Genomic DNA, 16,871 nt, shown 5'->3' with positions numbered 1-16,871 from the left:
TAGTGAGGCATGTTTATTCAATAGCACGTCCTGTAACGCCCAGCGTCCTTACGATAGCACTCTGCTCAGGGCTCCTGACTTGGATGTTGGCAATTGTAGATATCAGAATCCTTTGGAAAGTGCATTTATTTTCTTTTTGTGAAGTTCAGGTATGCCCGTGATTGAAAGATGAAAATCTCTCACGACTCCACCACCGTTCGTAATTTGCCGTGTACATTTGAGCCAGTCTTTCTAGCTGCTGCTGTTTGCATTCCACCTCTGCACGATGGTTTGTCTCGTCTGCCCTGTGTGTTCATGGCCTCAGCGCCCTCCTTAGCAGCCACAGAGGTTCTTTATTGGCGCCAGTATCCTCGGCGCTTCCTTTCTTCCTTTTTTTAAAAAATAAAACAATAAGTTGTTATCTTTAGCTCAGGATCCCTAAAAAACAAGCTAAGCCGCATTGTACGTACTAGTCCTGCACTAGAAACACGAGTGAGGGAGCAAGGAGAACAAGGGAAAAGGTGGCAAACAGAGCAGGTGGTAGCTTCGCTCAGGAATAAAGCTGATGGGGAGCCAGAGGTGAGGTTGGACTAGGTGGACACACACTCACTCTCAGCTCCCTTCCCATTTCTAGTCTCTCACTGGTCAAAGTTTGCCTGACTGAGTGTTAACTCCACACACATCCAGCTTGTGTAACCAGGCTCCTCTTAGCAGCTGCTGTACCGACAGGATGGCCTTGATGGCATGGGACGTGGCACTAGGCATAAGGGAGGTCGTGCCAAAACAGGGGGAGCATGCCGAGAGGGCACGTGTTGGACACGGCAAGAGGACAGACTGCCAGACGGAGTACTGAGGTGGAAGACAGGCAGCTAGAGCGTCATTCAGCCAGTCCATTATCCAGGAGGCCGGAGAGCCAACAGGCTGTAGGTAATTCTGGAAGGGAATGGTCGTCAGAATGGAGTTACTAAACTAAAAATTAGAATTCAGTTTCTTGAGAAGCTTTTGGAGATATTTTTTTTTAGAAAGCTTCATGAGTAAATTATGTAATCCTTTAACCAATAGGCCTGTTGGCATGCCATAGAAAATTCCCGACACAGTTATGTTTTCTCTTACAGGTCTAAATCTCCTGGAGGGGCAGTCGCGGGCCATCACGTGGGAACAGTTTCAGATTGTGGACAATGATGACGTTGGCGCCGTCCATCTAGTCGTTGCTGATGGATTGCTACATGGACGTCTTACACTAAGAGGCAAGTCTTTGTAACAAAGTTAAAAAAAACCTAAAAAGTATTTTCTCCAAAACCAAATCACACTTAATAGGGTAAAGGCGACATCTCCTGGGCCCCATTTCTAAATGAACTTGTCCTCCATAAACAATCTGGAGACCCTGAGACCATCAACTTTTAGTCAGGATGCTCAAATGAATAGCTGACCATTTATGATTGAGACTGTGTCGTTGGCTCAGTACTTGAATCTCGGGTGTGCTTTCTGAATGCCATGTTAGATACCTCTAAATCTACTTCTTAACTAATTATCTCCTCCCAGTTCCCTCCATTCCTCTGCTTTAAAGAAATGTGATAGAATAGAAGGGATGAAAATCACCTTTCTATTTTTCAGTATTTTAGTAATAATTTTATTAGTTGTGGTAGTTACCATACTTTTAAAGAAATGAATCCATAATTATCATCACTGGTTGACAACTGAAGCCATTGCCATGAATTCAGTGCCAACTCTGAGTGGCCCTGTTGGACCGAGCAGAACTTCCGTGAGTAGAACAAGGTTCCAAGACTAGAAACCTAGATGGGAGCAGAGTGCCCCTTCCTTCTCTCATGGAGCTGTTCCGTGGGTCTGAACAGTCATCATGAGGCCAGCAGGCCAGAGCGTACTCACCACTTCCACTCCCAACAAGGTACTATCAGACCAAAAAATAACTCCACCGCCAGTGAGTCAACTACATCTCATCGCAACTGATTAGGGCAGAGTAGTACTAGGTCCGAAGGCTTGAAATCTCCAGAGAAGCAGACTGTCACATCTTTCCTGTGGATTGCCTGGTGGGTTCGAACTGCTGACCTTTCTGTTCACAGTCAAGCGCTTAATGAGGGAACCAGCAGGGCCTCTTTTTGAAAACAGGGTACTAGCCCATATGATCATATGGTGCATCTATTGGAATGACCTCAGGGGATTTAATTCAATTATCCTCTTGCTTTGCCTAAATGCAAAGCAGAAAGAAAGATCTTATTTATCATCATAGGTGGCTAGGGAGTTAAAAATAACGGGATGAGCTCATGATAAATCCTCTTTCCTTGAAGAATTGGAGGTCAGTGTGTGCCAGGATAAATCCATCAGGACTGGTGTTTGAGCAATGTATAAGGGAAACTTGATTATTGTGGCTTAAAAATGGAATAATATTTCCCTCATGCCAGGTGTTGGCATTCTGGATGCCCGATGCCAACAAATTCCTTTTTCCCCCTGCTGCTGGTCATAAGGTGCATATACTTCCGACATCGGCCTTTGAGGCAGGAAGGCAGAAGAGACGATGAAAATTCTCTGGCCAACACTGTGTCACGTGGCTTTCCTGGGTGCAAGGCACAAAGGAGTCTGGGAAGCGTAGTGCTCGACGATTCCGATTGCTATCCCAGACAAAGCTGCGATTCTGGTAGTGAGGAAGACGCTGAAAGGGCCTTCTGGGCAAGTAACCAGCCGTGGCCATCGCACTAGCATCTAGTCATTGATTCTGCAGCTATTCTAATGCTTTGTGCAAAAAGTGAAGAAATGCTTACTGGTACTGAAGAAATGAAGTACGGAGTGGGAACCGAATGCCGTGTGGGCTTGGAGGAGGCGGAAAGCGCTTCTAACACCTTATTAAACAATTGCTCGCTTTGCTTTGTGCCAGGCGCATTCTGCCTCCATCACCTCATGCCAACTTCATGGAGAGAGGTGTCGTTAGTATCCTTGTTTTACAAGTGGAGACTCTCACACTTTGAGGCACTCAGCTAAACTACTTAAAATCACGTGAACAGAAAATGGCAGAGCTGGTAGGTGAACCCATGCTGACTGATAGAGCTAAGCTTTTAGGCGCTGGCATGGACTGGAATCATCTGGAGCGCTGGATGGAGCAGATCACCAGACTCCCATTAGAGTTTCTATTTCAGTAGGTTAGGATGGGGCCCCAAGGTGCCCCGGTGGCTCAGTGGGTAAGGACAGGCCTGCCGAGCTGCTCCTGTCAAGGGGTCAGCCTAGGAAACCTTGAGTGGCTTTTGTCCTCTGCCCTATGATAGGGTCACTGTGTGTGGGAATTGACTAGACTTGCATTTCAAACAACTTTTCCGCTGGTGTGAAAGCTACTGGTTTGAGAGCGCAGCGCAGACTCTTCCTCCCGCAGTGCTGTCATGGAGAAGGAGAATGCGTTCGAGAGTAGTCACCCTTTTACTACTGTCGAAGTGCTTGCATCCTCACTGGGTCATGGTAGCCGTCGGAATCGACGCGGTAGCAGTGCGTCCGGATTTTTGGTTATTGTGCTTCATAGACGCCCTGGTGGTTAAGTGATGACTGTTGACCGAAAGGTGGTGATTCCAACCCACCCACTGCTCTGTGGGAGGAAGATGGGGCGGTCTGCTTCCAGAAAGATGTGTATCCTTGGAAAACACCATGGGGCAGGTCTACTCTTTAGCCCGATAGGGTCAGGATGAGTCAGAAAAGACTCCCCAGTAGTCAGTGGGAAAGGTGGTTTCTGGGTAGAATTCTCTCCTCTTGTGTTGCCAGAACACTTAATTTTTAAAAAAATGAATCTGGTTTGAGTTTCTTTTTGCACTTTATGCACAGTCACTATCCGTCACTGGAAGCTTATGTGTGCCGTGATGTCAGCACATGTTAGCAGAGCTTCCAGACACAGATGACGTAGCAGGGCCTTGCGATCTCCTTCCGAACGTGTGCCACAGACCGTTGTGTGGCTTAACTGGCTGTGGGGACGGCGCACGACCAAGTGGCATTTGTTCTGCTGTGCAAGGGTTCACTGTGGTGGGACCAACTCAAAGGCCGCTAACAACAAGAGCATCTCTATCTTAGAGATGAATCTCGATTAATGAAACACCCTGTCTGAGTCGGCACAACTAAGCAATGTTAGACCCAGTATTCAAAACCCAGGGGCAGCTACAGGCCGTTGTTTCTCAGGTGAGGGAAGCATGGGCATCCCTCTCCTCAAGGGGGCGCTCTCCCCACCCCCCAGCTGCTCCCTCCGGGCTCCCTCATTGAATCAGCTCCCTCTGCTGCGCTCTCTCCATTAGGGGGGAAGGGATTTCTCTTCACTGTGGCCGATCTCCAGGCGGGCGTGGTTCGATATCATCACGACGACAGCGATTCCACCGCAGACTTTGTGGTCTTCAGGATATTTGACGGCCAGCATAGCATCCGTCATAAATTTCCCATCCACATCTTACCCAAGGATGATAGCCCCCCATTCCTCATCACCAACGTTGTGATTGAGCTGGAGGAGGGGCAGACTGTCCGGATCCAGGGCTCCGTGCTGAGAGCTTCCGACATGGACTCCAGTGATGACTACATCTTCTTCAACATCACGACCCCCCCGCGGGCGGGAGAGATCATGAAGAAGCCTGGGCCAGGGCTGCTAGGTAAGTCCCAGCTCCCTAAGGAGATTTTGAATGCAATGTCTTCTTTTCTTGAGAACTTTTTATGCACACTCTGGGTTTGCTGACATGGTGTCAGAATCTGTGCTATGGTGGATATTAATTTTGTGAGGTAAAATATTATTTATACCTCCTTTTATTGGTGGGGAGCCTGAGCTTTACAGGAGTTAACTTGATAGGCCCAACTTGATAGATCCAATAGATCTAGAAAGTTCCAGAGCTGGTCCCCTCAAGGTAGCCATCACTACGAAGTAGTCCAAGAAAGATGATCGAGCAACTGGGCCTGAAAGCGCATGTTTGGCCTATTCTAGATCCTGGATGAAGCAATTTCATGAATAATATTTTTTTATATTATATTACAATCATTTAATAATCACTCTTTAAAGTAGATATGTTACTAAGTTTGCTAAGTAGGGATTAAGTCATTGGTAGGATTGTCTATCCGAAATAGGACTTAATTTTTTTTTTCAAATTCAGTATTTATACACGTGAAGACAGTTGGAACATTAAAATAGTTGTGCTATTTATAAGTGTTTGATAAAAGTGTTTCTTAAAGAACCCTCAAGTATACCACTGAATTATATGATAGGTGGATTACATGCCAATAAACATGTAAAAAATAAAAAGCAAACTGAACCAGCTGATCATTCTATTTTCTGTGTTCCTAAAACCCTTATAAATGAATTTTATTTTTCTGGAGATTTTTGCATCTAAATTCTCAAAAATAAAAAAAGTATCCCCGAGTATATACAACCTACTGGATAGAGAAGACTTTCAGAGAGAAGTTCAATGTCAATGTTATCATCGTTGAACTTCTAGGAGAATCTTACTATGTGGTGCTTGTCACCCAGCAGGCTACCCTGTTCCTGGCTTCCTTCAGAGGGATCTGTTTAACGGGATCATTTACTACCGGCATTTTGGTGGCGAAATCTTTGAAGATTCTTTTGAATTGGTCCTGTGGGATAGTCATGAACCTCCAAACCTTTCAGTGCCTCAGGTGAGAGACCACCTTTGCATACACTCCCAAAGTCTTGTGCAAGCTGTTACTAGAAACTCCATGAAAACCAATGTCGAGAGTCAGGATTTGAAAAGCAAAGACTTCAGCAGAATTTGGTCGATTTCTTTGTAATGGGACTACTTGAATGCTACTTTCCCCCGAGAGTTTTAATGTTTTTTCCTTGTAGGTAGTGCTGCCCAGATTATTTACACTGGGCGCCTGTTAGAACAACTCACAAAATCTGCTCACCTCATTAATTCCAGACAACACAAATTCATCTGATAGGAAGTGGTTGACTTCAATCACGCAAACATAGGCTCTAGAATTAGACCCCCTGTGTTTCTCTCCTGAACACGACACTGTTTAATACTCCTGTGCCTCAGTTTCCTCTCTGTGGAAAACATAAAAAGTGCTGAGAGTTTTCTGCCCAAGGGCAAGTACTCAACGCTCTTGTGTTGTTTCAGATGTTTTTGAAGAACTGTTGGTCTTACTACCACTTGAGGAGATCATGTAGATGCACAGATTTTGAAAATGGGTGCAAACCAATGTTCTCAGGCAGGAATTACACAAACAGGGTCCATGTAGAAGCTGGATGACCGAGGCCTCTTATAGGGAAGGTGGTGGGAAAAATAGAGCTGACATTAAGTGATCGCCTGCGATGCACAGTGCTTTTTATTAGGCCCTTTCCACCTATGATCTTAGAAAGTAGCATGTGTAGGGACTCAGGAAAACCTCAAGCCTGCTCTATAGTGACTGCTTACAACACATGTCCTATCGATTACATACTGTCTCTTGAAAACGTCACTGTCAGGGGCATTACCCAATGCATAGGTGATTGAAATTCATCTGTGTGCCAAGATGAAGATAACAGAAGGGGCTGATTAGGAAGAATGATGTCAGAGAGCCCAGAGACTGAGGGAAGTGACTCGCCCGTGTTACGGATGATGAATGAGCTGATGGAGAATGCACGAGAAAGACTGCCCATCTGCTTACTGACTAACAAGCCCACTCCTTTATAAGTAACAATCCCACTTTAGGTGAATCTCCCATATCTAGAATAGATCTTGGTGGATTTGATATCCCAAATGTCAACAATTTATTTCCATCTTCTGTTGTATCTGTTCAGACTGATTTATGTTTCTGTCTAGAATACATGTCACTTTTAGCTGACTTTTTGAAAAATGGATAGCCCAGGACTTTGCTTCCTGCGCTCTTGGATTATTACATGCCTTATAGATCACATTTTAATACAAACAAGTATAAAGACCTAATTCCTTTATAATAAAAGGCCGTGGTAACGAAGACTTTATCGAAACTGACTGAACTCTACAATTATGTGTTCATTTCCGATGATGAAATCACAATTGCATTTTTCTCTGCTCTCTTCGTAGTAATGTGGGCTCAGAGAGGGAGTTTGACAACTTTGCTCTGTCTTCAGGTTCCACTTTCCCCCCCTCCTTTTAGTCTCCCTTGCCATCCCCACCGCTCCCTCAGTCTCACATCTCTTCCCGGCCTCCCACCCCCTCTCACCCACACCCTTCAGAATCGCCCCCAGCACTCAGTCTCATCTCCCTGGCTCCCCGGCTCCCTCAGCCTCCCACGTCCCCTCAGATCCCTCCCCTTCCGTCCCCACCAGTCTCAGTGTTTCTGGCCTCCCCTTCCCTTGTCCCGAGCATGGCACTCCTCCATTCCCAGTGCCCACCAGTTTCTCAGGTGTCTCCGCCCTCCTCCAGATTCCACTTTTTGGTGTGCATCCATATTTCTCCAGCTCAGACTGTTGAATCCACTGCTGTATCTGACATCTTGTCACAGATGTCTTACTAGCATTTCAAGTTCACCATGGCCAAAAACCTTGGACAAGACACTACTGTAGGGAGACTCTAAAGCAGTGATTCTCAACTTTCCTAATGCCTCGGCCCTTTAATAAAATTCCTCATGTTGTGGTGAACCCCCACCATAAAATTATTCTCATTGCTACTTCGTAACTGTAATTTTGCTACTGTTATGAATCAGGCGACCCCTGTGAAAGGGTCATTAGAGCCCCCAAAGGGGTCTCGACCCATAAGTTGAGAACCGCTACTCTAAAGTCATTCCTGACTCCTTCTCTTTCTCATACAAGGGGGCTTCTAAAATGTTGTTGAAAACAGAAGGAAAACAAAATAGGATTTTCCCACGAACTTTTTGAGGCCCCCTCACATCTGCATAATCAGTCTCACCAGCTAACTCGGTCTCTTCTACTGCCCCCTCCCACTATCCGTTCTGGGCTACATTATTCTCAGGATCTCACAGAGGCTCTTCAAAATACATCTGTTGTTCATTGGAGACAATTGAAATCTGTTGACATCATAGCAGTATGTTTGGTAGAATTCATCTGGGGTATTCTGCCTCCCCCACCCACCCATTCTGTCTTTCTAAAATTTTTGGCAGCCTTAATTGTTCTCCTTTCTGGACTGTGGACTTGTTCTCAGCTACATAGAATCCTTCTCAGATGCCCCCATTGCACAACCTCCTGGACTGGCTTCGCTTGCCTAGGATGTACCTTTCTGTATCTGCCTCTGCTATTTAACTTACTGTAGTGTGAGGCTGTTATAGAGTTTATTGGTTCAACTCTGAGCTCCTTGAATCCCAGAACCCTGGATTATTCATCTCTGTATCTTTAGATCTTGATACGGAACTCAAGAGTCAAACCTTTCAGAACTATCTGTTTCCCCACAAACGAATTCCGGGTCTTTTAACATGTATTCAAACTAGGAGAAATGAGATGACTCAAACATTTGGTTGGGAGTAGAAAAGAGTGAGTGAACTTGGGTAGACAACAGATGTAACGTTCATTCCCCTGAGATTCCGGGGACTAATGTGGATATACCAACACATCAGTGTTTGTGTGCATTTGCAAGCATTTTATGTTGTAAAAAGGGTGCTGCTTTAGAAACTCAGAGGACTTAAATGATCCTCAATCTGGACAAGCATCTAATCCTGCCCTAAAAATAAAAGTATATTTAAAATATTCAACAAATCTGTAACTTCCAACTCTTCAACTGAAAGTTCAGATGAGGTAAATATAAGAAGATGACTTGATGGCAGGTTTTCTGAGGAGAAGGTTGATGGTTTTCCAGAGGTTAACCTCAGGCTCCACCCCTCAGTATTCTCTGGAGCTGTTCCCATAGCATTGCTATGGGGCAGTCGGGATCCCATGGCGGGGTGCTGGTTGGTCAGGCACTCCTTTTCACAGAAGCGGACACAGGATTTTGCTAGGGGGCCACCAATCTAATTAAAGCAGGAAGGAGCTTGCATACAGAGGAAGTACCCCTCACTCTCCCTCATATTTCCCATCTGCATCCTCCACGGTGAAATGCACCCACAGCACTAAGATGCCTAATTGTCAGTATGAAACTGTCCCTCTTCTTCCCATCTTGCTTACCATGATGGTCATGAAGTTAAGCCTCACTGTTTGATTGGCTTTGGCCAGATAGTTTCTCTTCCAATCTACATGATAGAGGCCTTTAGAGAGTCTAAGATCTTAAGAGCCCTTCAACCGGGAGAGAGTAATGTTAAAAGTGAAGTGGGGCGCAGGCCATAAGGATGAGAGAGAAACAGAGAGAGGGTGAGGACTTGGAGGGGAGGCGCAGGAAGATGCCAAGACCTGCAAGAGAAGTGGAGAGGGAGCCATCCAAAGCTCCACGAGTGAGCAGGCACTCTGGGACCCATGGTGGCAGGAAGTCTGACCAGCCTGTGGGGTGGCGGGCAAACCTAGCATTGGAACTAATTTCTGGGGGTTGAGAAATGGCACTGGATGGTCTTAAAGGGAGTGACGGATCTGGAAGAGCAGGTAGGAATCAGCGCTCAGGGCAGACAAGGGCTCAAGAACCTTGGCCTAGTCACTGAAGTTGGCCACCATCGAGCCCGGTATCCTTTTATGAGCTTGATTCTGAAGGTTCCAATTTGGTACCCTGTTTCATAGCTTTATATTCAGAACCCCTACAAGTCTGTTGACAGGTTCAAGTGACCACAGGTTGCTTTGCAGGGGGGCGAGGAGGGGGGCAGGGAGGCAAGACTGTGGTTGGAACACTAACGTTCATCTGCTTGTCTGGGAGCTGGTGTTTAATGCCTATGTTACGACACATTTGAGGACATTGAGAATACTTTATTCCTCTGTGGAATTGGGCAAAATGGGGTATTTTTTCTCATCTACAGCCACACACACAAGAACTGCTTGAACATGCATAAACATGTAAAGCCACATCAACTCAGACGGTCATAAAGCATGTTGAAAAATGTGCCCACCAAGATTTGCTGTAGGGGTATAAAAAAGCACGCCTAAACATTCTTTCTACACAAAGAACGCATTGGAGAATAAATTAGCATAGAAAACGGTCTCTTTGAAGGCACAATAACTATTGTTTCCTTATTAAATTCAGTTTTTCAATTAAGTGGAGCCTCACTGATCCACACTGTGGCTGGGCGGTCCCAGAGAGAATTTCTGAACTTTGTAGATTAGCAAAATACTGTAACTGGAAGAGGGGGGAAATGTGACACAGACTCCAGGAGCCTGGAGAAACGACTGCCATTGTGTGCCTTTCTTGGATAGCTGGCTTTAGTTTTTAATGGTGAGAATGCTTCATAATGGAGCAGTAAGCATGCTGTATGTCTGCGTTGGTAAAATGAATGGAAGGAGAGGACGGGGATCGAGTGAAGTGCTCACTGCAGTCCTCACTGTCGTTCTGGCCATTCGTTTGATCCTGATATCAAATCAGGGTAAGGGCCATTGCGCTGACACACAGGTTACGTGATCCACCCCGGAGAGCGGCTTGTAGCTGCCATTGCCGATGGTCCAGAGTCTTCTGCACCATAGCAAACATTTAGCCAGACTGTACGTGTGGCTTCTGCACTTCAATTTCAAAAGGAATTTGCTTCGTTTTGTAAGTTGGGTGTTGTGGGGACACTGTTAAAAAGAGGCGAGGCTGACTGGTGCTTCTGTGACGTTAGAATCCATCAAAACCAGGGTAAGAATGCCTTCACAGGGGAGACTGTGCTCAGACCCAGGTTGGCGGGTGCCGTCCAGTTGATTTCTGACTCATCTCGACCCAGGTGACCCAGCACAGCCTCCCAATGGTGGTTTCCAGGTTGCCATCTTGACAAGAAACAGATCAGATCTTTTCTCCCACGAAGCATCTTCACTTACCTGCTGAACTCCTACTACGTGCCAGGTATCTTCCCTACATGGATGGAGATACCTGAGCCTCCTGAAAACCCCGTGAGGTGGCTGGTATTGGGCTTCACTTTGCAAATAAAGGAGACGGACCCTCGAAAGCTGCTGGTGCATTCAGACTCAAGCCACCAAGCTTTGGGTTAGCAGCCAATGGCTGCAATGATGGGCTCACACATGACAATGGTGGTAAGGATTTTACAGGATCAGGTGGTTGTGCATTGGGTCTCTATGGGTCATTCAGAACCAACTTGGCAGTGCCTACCCAGAACAACAATGGAACTCCTGGGTCATTGGCTTGACTTCTTCATTATGGAGATGGTGAATGACTTGGTTTGATCCGTAGGTTTTTAAAGAGAACACTAAAAAATTGAGACCGCCATGGCTATCAACTGAACTCCAGTGGATGGTTCTTCCTGTCTGTGTGTCAGACTAGAGACGTGCTCCAGTGCGTTTTCTGTGGCTGTGACATTCCAGAAGTAGAGCTCCAGGTGTTCTGAGATGCCTCTCGGTGGACTTGAGCAGCCAGGTGGCTCAGGGAATCACAGAGCACTGAATCACTTGTGTCCCACAGGAACTCTCAAGGTAACACCTTGAATTGTGACTCCTAGTGGCCTCACGTGACAGAGCACTTTCTTCTGCGGAGCCACGGTGGGCTCAAACGCCTGTCCTTTCAGGTAGCAGCGGAGCACGTCACTGTTGTCCCCTCAGGGCTCTGGCACTAAACCCTGCTGTCATGGAGTCGGTTCTGACTCATAGTCACTCTATCTAGAGTTTCTGAAACTATAAATCTTTACAGGAGCAGGCAGCCTCATCTTTTCCTACACAGAGTGGCTGGTGGATTTGAACGGCTGACCTTGTGATTGATTAGCAAGCAGCCCAGTGTTCATGGTGCCATCATGGCTCCTCACCCATGGCCATCGAGTCAACGCCAACTCATAGCGACCCTAGAGGACAGGGTAGAACTGCCCCTGTGAGTTTCTGAGACTGAAGCGCTTTATGAAATCCTCGTCTTTCTCCCGAGGAGAGGTTGGTGGTTTTGAACTGCCCACCTTGCAGATCTCAGGTCAACTTGTAACCACCTCACCACCACGGCTCCACCAGGGCTCCTGGAGGTGTGAAAATCTAGTAGTAATCTAGTAGATTAGCTACTAGCATTATGGCTGACAAGGAGAAAGCTGTTGTAAGAATCGACGGAAGAAAAACTGAGAGCCAGAGCTAGACTGCCAATAATGGGAATCACACTTGGGGCGGGGTAGGTGTGGCCAGCGTAAAGGGCACTTTTTTAAGTGGACACTCTGACAGAAAAGGAGGGAGTAGCCGCTGTGTTCCTTGACATGCTGGGATCGGTGACTGAGTGGAGGGACATTCCAAAGACAGCAGAGGTTGTGAGTGCATGGAAATGTAAAAATAAAGTCAGAAACATAATCTGTGTTTTAGCTGCCCATTCTATGGGGCTCGCCAACTAGATTATCTGTTATTACGATACTCGTATTCTTAAAATTAAAGGAAGGATATGCCATTCTTGGCTTATGCTCTTAATAACTACTGAATCATGTCAATACATGTACACAGTTCCCAGGTCATGAGTGAGCGCTTTTCCTAATAGTGTCCTTAAGAGTTTGTAGGTGAGCCAGGCGGAGTGCAAATGGTTCTTTTCAGCCTTACTTTGACCCAAGCAATGGGCCATTCACTGGTGGCGCAGGGGTTGACATGCTTGGGCGCCCAATTGAAGGGTCAGTCATTTGAACCTGCCGGTTGCTCCATGAAAGATGCGGCAGTCTGCTCCCTTCGGACTTACAGCTTTGGAAACCCCGTGGGACAGGTGCCCTCTGTCCTCGCTGGCTGTGGGCTGTGTGTTGCCATCGACTCTAAAACGGAGTTTCTAGGGTTTGACTCGATTGTTTCAAAGTGAGGGGAAATTTCCACGGCAGCAAGGCCAAGTAGGAGTTGTCTGTAAGTCAGACTGTTGGAACCCTGGGACTGCTTGTATCCTATAGTAAAGGTGCTGGACATCACCTGAACTTTGATGGTTCAAATTCATGGTGCAAATACTTTTATTCTAGGTGGTGGTAATTCACATCACTCCAGTGGACGACCAACTTCCAAAAGAGGCTCCCGGGGCTTCTCGGCATTTGGTTGTCAAGGAAACCGAGGTGGCCTACATAACCAGGAAGCAGCTACACTTTGTAGATACGGAATCCTATGACAGCCAGCTGCTCTACACAGTAACAACACCGCCATTTTTCTCCTTTAGACTCAGGTACGTCCTCCGGAAGTCGCCAGCTGAGCGCTGCGCTGGGTTGTGGGGTTGGACAGTTGAAAATGCCAACCGAGGAGTAGATTTAGTACTGTGGTGGTCCTCCTTGCTTAATCAGACACAAATGCCTGCTCACAATGTAGTATTTACTTCCGTCTCCAAGGGAGCAAGATGGGCCTTTCCACTCCATAAAGCGTGATGGTCTTGGAAACCCACAGGGGCAGTTCTACCCGCCCTGTAGGGGCACTAGGAGTTGGCATCGACTCAGTGCAGTGAGGTTGGGTGTTTTGGTTTTTTTGATTTGTTTCAAAAGAAGCCGAGAGGCGTCGTGCTGACACGTTGGGCTGCTGCCCATGAGGGTTAGTGGTTTGAAATCCGCAGCCGCTCCAAAGATGCGACTTTCTTCATTCATAAAGAGCTGCCTTCTCAAACCCACAGGAGCAGTTTTTCCTGTCCGACGGGGGTCACCTTGAGTCCGAATTGAGTGGATGGGAGTGAGTTTGGGGTTTTTTTGAGTCTCAAATGTATTCTGTACTTTTCTTCAAAAACGATACTGATTGATAAGTGACCAGTAGTTTGCGAGATCTTCGATTTAGGTAGAATTAAGGTTTTTACCTCCCCTTTTCTAGAGAAAATGCTGTATTTTTTTTTGTTTTGGGCAAAATTGATTGAGGTTCTCAGAAGGTTATTTTTAGTTTTGTAAGCCATGATAGTGTCCTAGTCCTTGACCGCAGTTCATAGAAGTGGCATGAATATCCTGCAGGCGAGTGTCAATGGACGCACAGAACAAGGAGTCATCTTTAGGATGAGATTACTGATTCCCATTCACGATGTTGAGGCAGAATATTCTAGCATGCTTTTAGCAGACATGGTGGCAATGACATTGATAATACTGGGCTTATGTCTGAAAAAACAAAAACACCAAACAATTCCGACTCCCAGTGACTGTAGGACAAAGTAGCATGGCCCCAGGGCTATGGTTTCCAAGGCCATCAGTCTTTATTATGAAAGCAGACTGCCACACCTGTCTCCCTCGGAGCGGCTAGTTTGAACAACTGGCCTTTTGGTTAACAGCCAAATGCTTAACCACCGTGCAAGCAGGACTCCTTTTAAGTCTAGCTCCCCCACCAGCAATAAAGAGAGGACTGTCAGATGGAGGCCACCAGGTGTCTTTCAGTTTGTCGCACTGTGATGGCTTGGGTGTGGCTGTGATGCTGGAAGCGATGTTCCTGGTCTCTCAAACGCCGGCAGGGCCACCCAGAGTGAACAGGTGTCAGCGGAGCCTCCAGACTAAGAACAGGCAACAGAGAAGGCCTTGGCTGCCCACTTCAGAGGCAGTCGTCATGGAAAACCTTACACATAGCTCCCAAGCAGTGCCAGGTGCTGAAGGCCAAATGCATGGGAGCCGAATCTGGTCAGGAATGGTGAGGATGGTGCAGGGGCAGGCAGTGCCATTCTGGATTTTCATCAGGTCGCTCCGGGTCGGAGCAACTCGACGGCACCACCACCACCACCACCACCAGGTGGAGGTTATGACCACTCCCCACGGCAGTGTCTTTTAGGTGTGGGAAGTTTGCTCGTCAGCTATTTGCTTTAATTTTTCTTTCTTACTTGGAAAACGAGCTTGCTTATTCTCTTTGTGTAGCCATTTGGACGCTGGGCAATTATTCCTGGTGGACAGCATACCAAAGCTAACCAAAAACCCTGCATCCCTGAAGCTGAGGTCATTCTCTCAGGTATGACGACACGCTGGGCTCTGGACGGACATGATTCCATGCCCTCTGAGAAGCTATGTCCTTGCTAGTGTCACAGTCGCGAATGTTGACCTTTGACCTTTGATCACAAATGCTGCCGAAATGGGCGAGGCAACTATGTGAAAATGCTTGATCAAGCTGGATGTGATTTCAAAATCTTGTCATCATTCACCACCAACTCTTGCCGACTCCAGGGTTCTGATTTGGAGACACAGTGAATAAATTTTTGTCACACCAAATTCAGTTCACTCGATATCCTTCTACCATCCCAAATCCTTCCCGGCCACCTGCCTGCGCCCACGGACACCACAAGGGTCTACCTCTGTGGTCTGGGGTTAGTCATACGAGACTTCATTGTGATTACAGATTGTAACTATGTATGTCAACCCTGGGTGGTAGGTACTATTATTTTACCTACTGTACAGGCAAGGAAGCATCTTGGCCAGTTTTGCTTCTACCTGGTAACAGTTGCCACGCGAATAGCTGGTTTGCGATGCAAGTGTCCTATCTTTCATAGACTTGGGAGGCTTCAAACATTTAGATCCACGGGGATTTACTCACTCTATTTATCCCTCTCACCCTTGATTTGTATAAAAAGGGATTTGTAAAACAGAGCTGAAATTGGCGATGATGTGTAATACCAGTTAGCATGGCAGGTCGCTGAAAGGTCCTGATTCTCACCCTGCCCCTGTCCATCTTGCCTTGCAGCACGCTGTGGACTATATGAAGGTGGCTTACATGCCGCCCATGCAAGACATAGGTCCCCGCATCCGACACGTCCAGTTCACCCTTGCCGTCAGTAACCAACGCGGTGGCGTTTTGCATGGCATCTGCTTTAACATAACCCTTCTCCCAGTGGACAACCAAGTTCCGCAGGTACGTGCACTGTTTCCGATGGAGGGAGACTTAGAGAAAGAAAAAGTGACTGGCTGGAAATGCTAACTTTCTCTTGAGACTATTTTAAAACGGCGTCTTTTCTTTTCCAGCTGCAGTGTACGGGCAAAAGCCGGGGGAGGGACGTCTCTCACCTCCCACGGGGCTTTCTATCTAAAAGATGAGATTTTCTAGTGGCTGAATTTGGCATGATTTTCAAAGCTCTCTCAAAATCTCTTCCATTTCCTCTCCTTTCTGCTGAGTTCCACGTGCTGATCAGAGGGAGGGGATTAAATTATGGGTCTCTTAGCAACCAGAGGGGCTTATTGGCTCTCACCACAGGCTGGCTATGCTGTTCCGTAATCCAAAGAAGCTCTTTAATTTCCCCAAATGAATTAAGATGGAAAGTACCACCCTCTCTGACCCACTGCCCAATGCAAACCTAAGGCCTTGGTCTCTCATTGGCACAGAACTGCAAAGGCAAGGCCACCTTGTGAATCTCGTTTGGGCGTTTGCGATTCGTAGTGAGGGCATGTTCCATTGCCTACGTGTTCCCGTCAGACAGCTCTCCACTCATCCCACCTCCCACCCCCACCCCCCACCCCACCTGCCTTTTATTTGAAAGTTGAAGGAGAAAGTAGCAAGACCCATTCTTAGAAACTTGTCTCCTTCCTAGGGAGAGACACCCCTTTCTGGGGGCTCTTTCTGGACAGCACAGGCATTCCCTTTGCCGGTGCCTCCTACTCTCTCTGCGTCTGCCCGGGCTGTAGGCAGAGGCCTCTGACAGGGTCCGAGGTGCTTCCCTCACCCACACAACTGCTCTGATGGGGTCTAAGCAGTGTCTTAAAATTCATTAGACATCAGAAGATTTCTGGCTTCTCTCGGAAATCTGGAAGCTCTGACCCTGCTGAGTTTACATCTCTCATGGTGGCGGTGCGCTGGGGCGTACGTTCCCACAGTCACCTGGTTCACCACCATCATCTCCATCATTGGCCAGAGCCTCTGGCCACAGGCTCGGGTGCAATCTGTGACAGAACGGGTAACCTTGGCAGACGACCGAAGGTGCCATCTTTGGTAGAAGCCAGTGAACTCACGCAGAATTGTCCACACGCCCTCGATTCTCTCACACGTCCTCGTCTGAGTGCTGTGCGTTGTGGTGAAA

At 47.0% G+C, this 16,871-nt stretch overlaps 1 protein-coding gene across 1 annotated transcript in view; it reads left to right on the top strand.

The window, feature by feature from the left end:
• FREM1 (FRAS1 related extracellular matrix 1) overlaps nt 1–16,871 on the top strand; it is a 149,274-nt gene that overhangs the window by 32,268 nt on the left and 100,135 nt on the right. The window contains exons 7-12 of the mRNA XM_075558865.1: nt 1,095–1,226; nt 4,260–4,604; nt 5,474–5,616; nt 12,889–13,085; nt 14,728–14,818; nt 15,545–15,712. Of these exons, the coding sequence (XP_075414980.1) occupies nt 1,095–1,226; nt 4,260–4,604; nt 5,474–5,616; nt 12,889–13,085; nt 14,728–14,818; nt 15,545–15,712 (1,076 nt within the window). The remainder of the gene's footprint in view (nt 1–1,094; nt 1,227–4,259; nt 4,605–5,473; nt 5,617–12,888; nt 13,086–14,727; nt 14,819–15,544; nt 15,713–16,871) is intronic.

The sequence above is a fragment of the Tenrec ecaudatus genome, chromosome 10 (genome assembly GCF_050624435.1).
Source record: "Tenrec ecaudatus isolate mTenEca1 chromosome 10, mTenEca1.hap1, whole genome shotgun sequence".
Lineage (NCBI taxonomy): Eukaryota > Metazoa > Chordata > Mammalia > Afrosoricida > Tenrecidae > Tenrec > Tenrec ecaudatus.
This window is presented reverse-complemented; position numbering and strand designations above follow the sequence as displayed.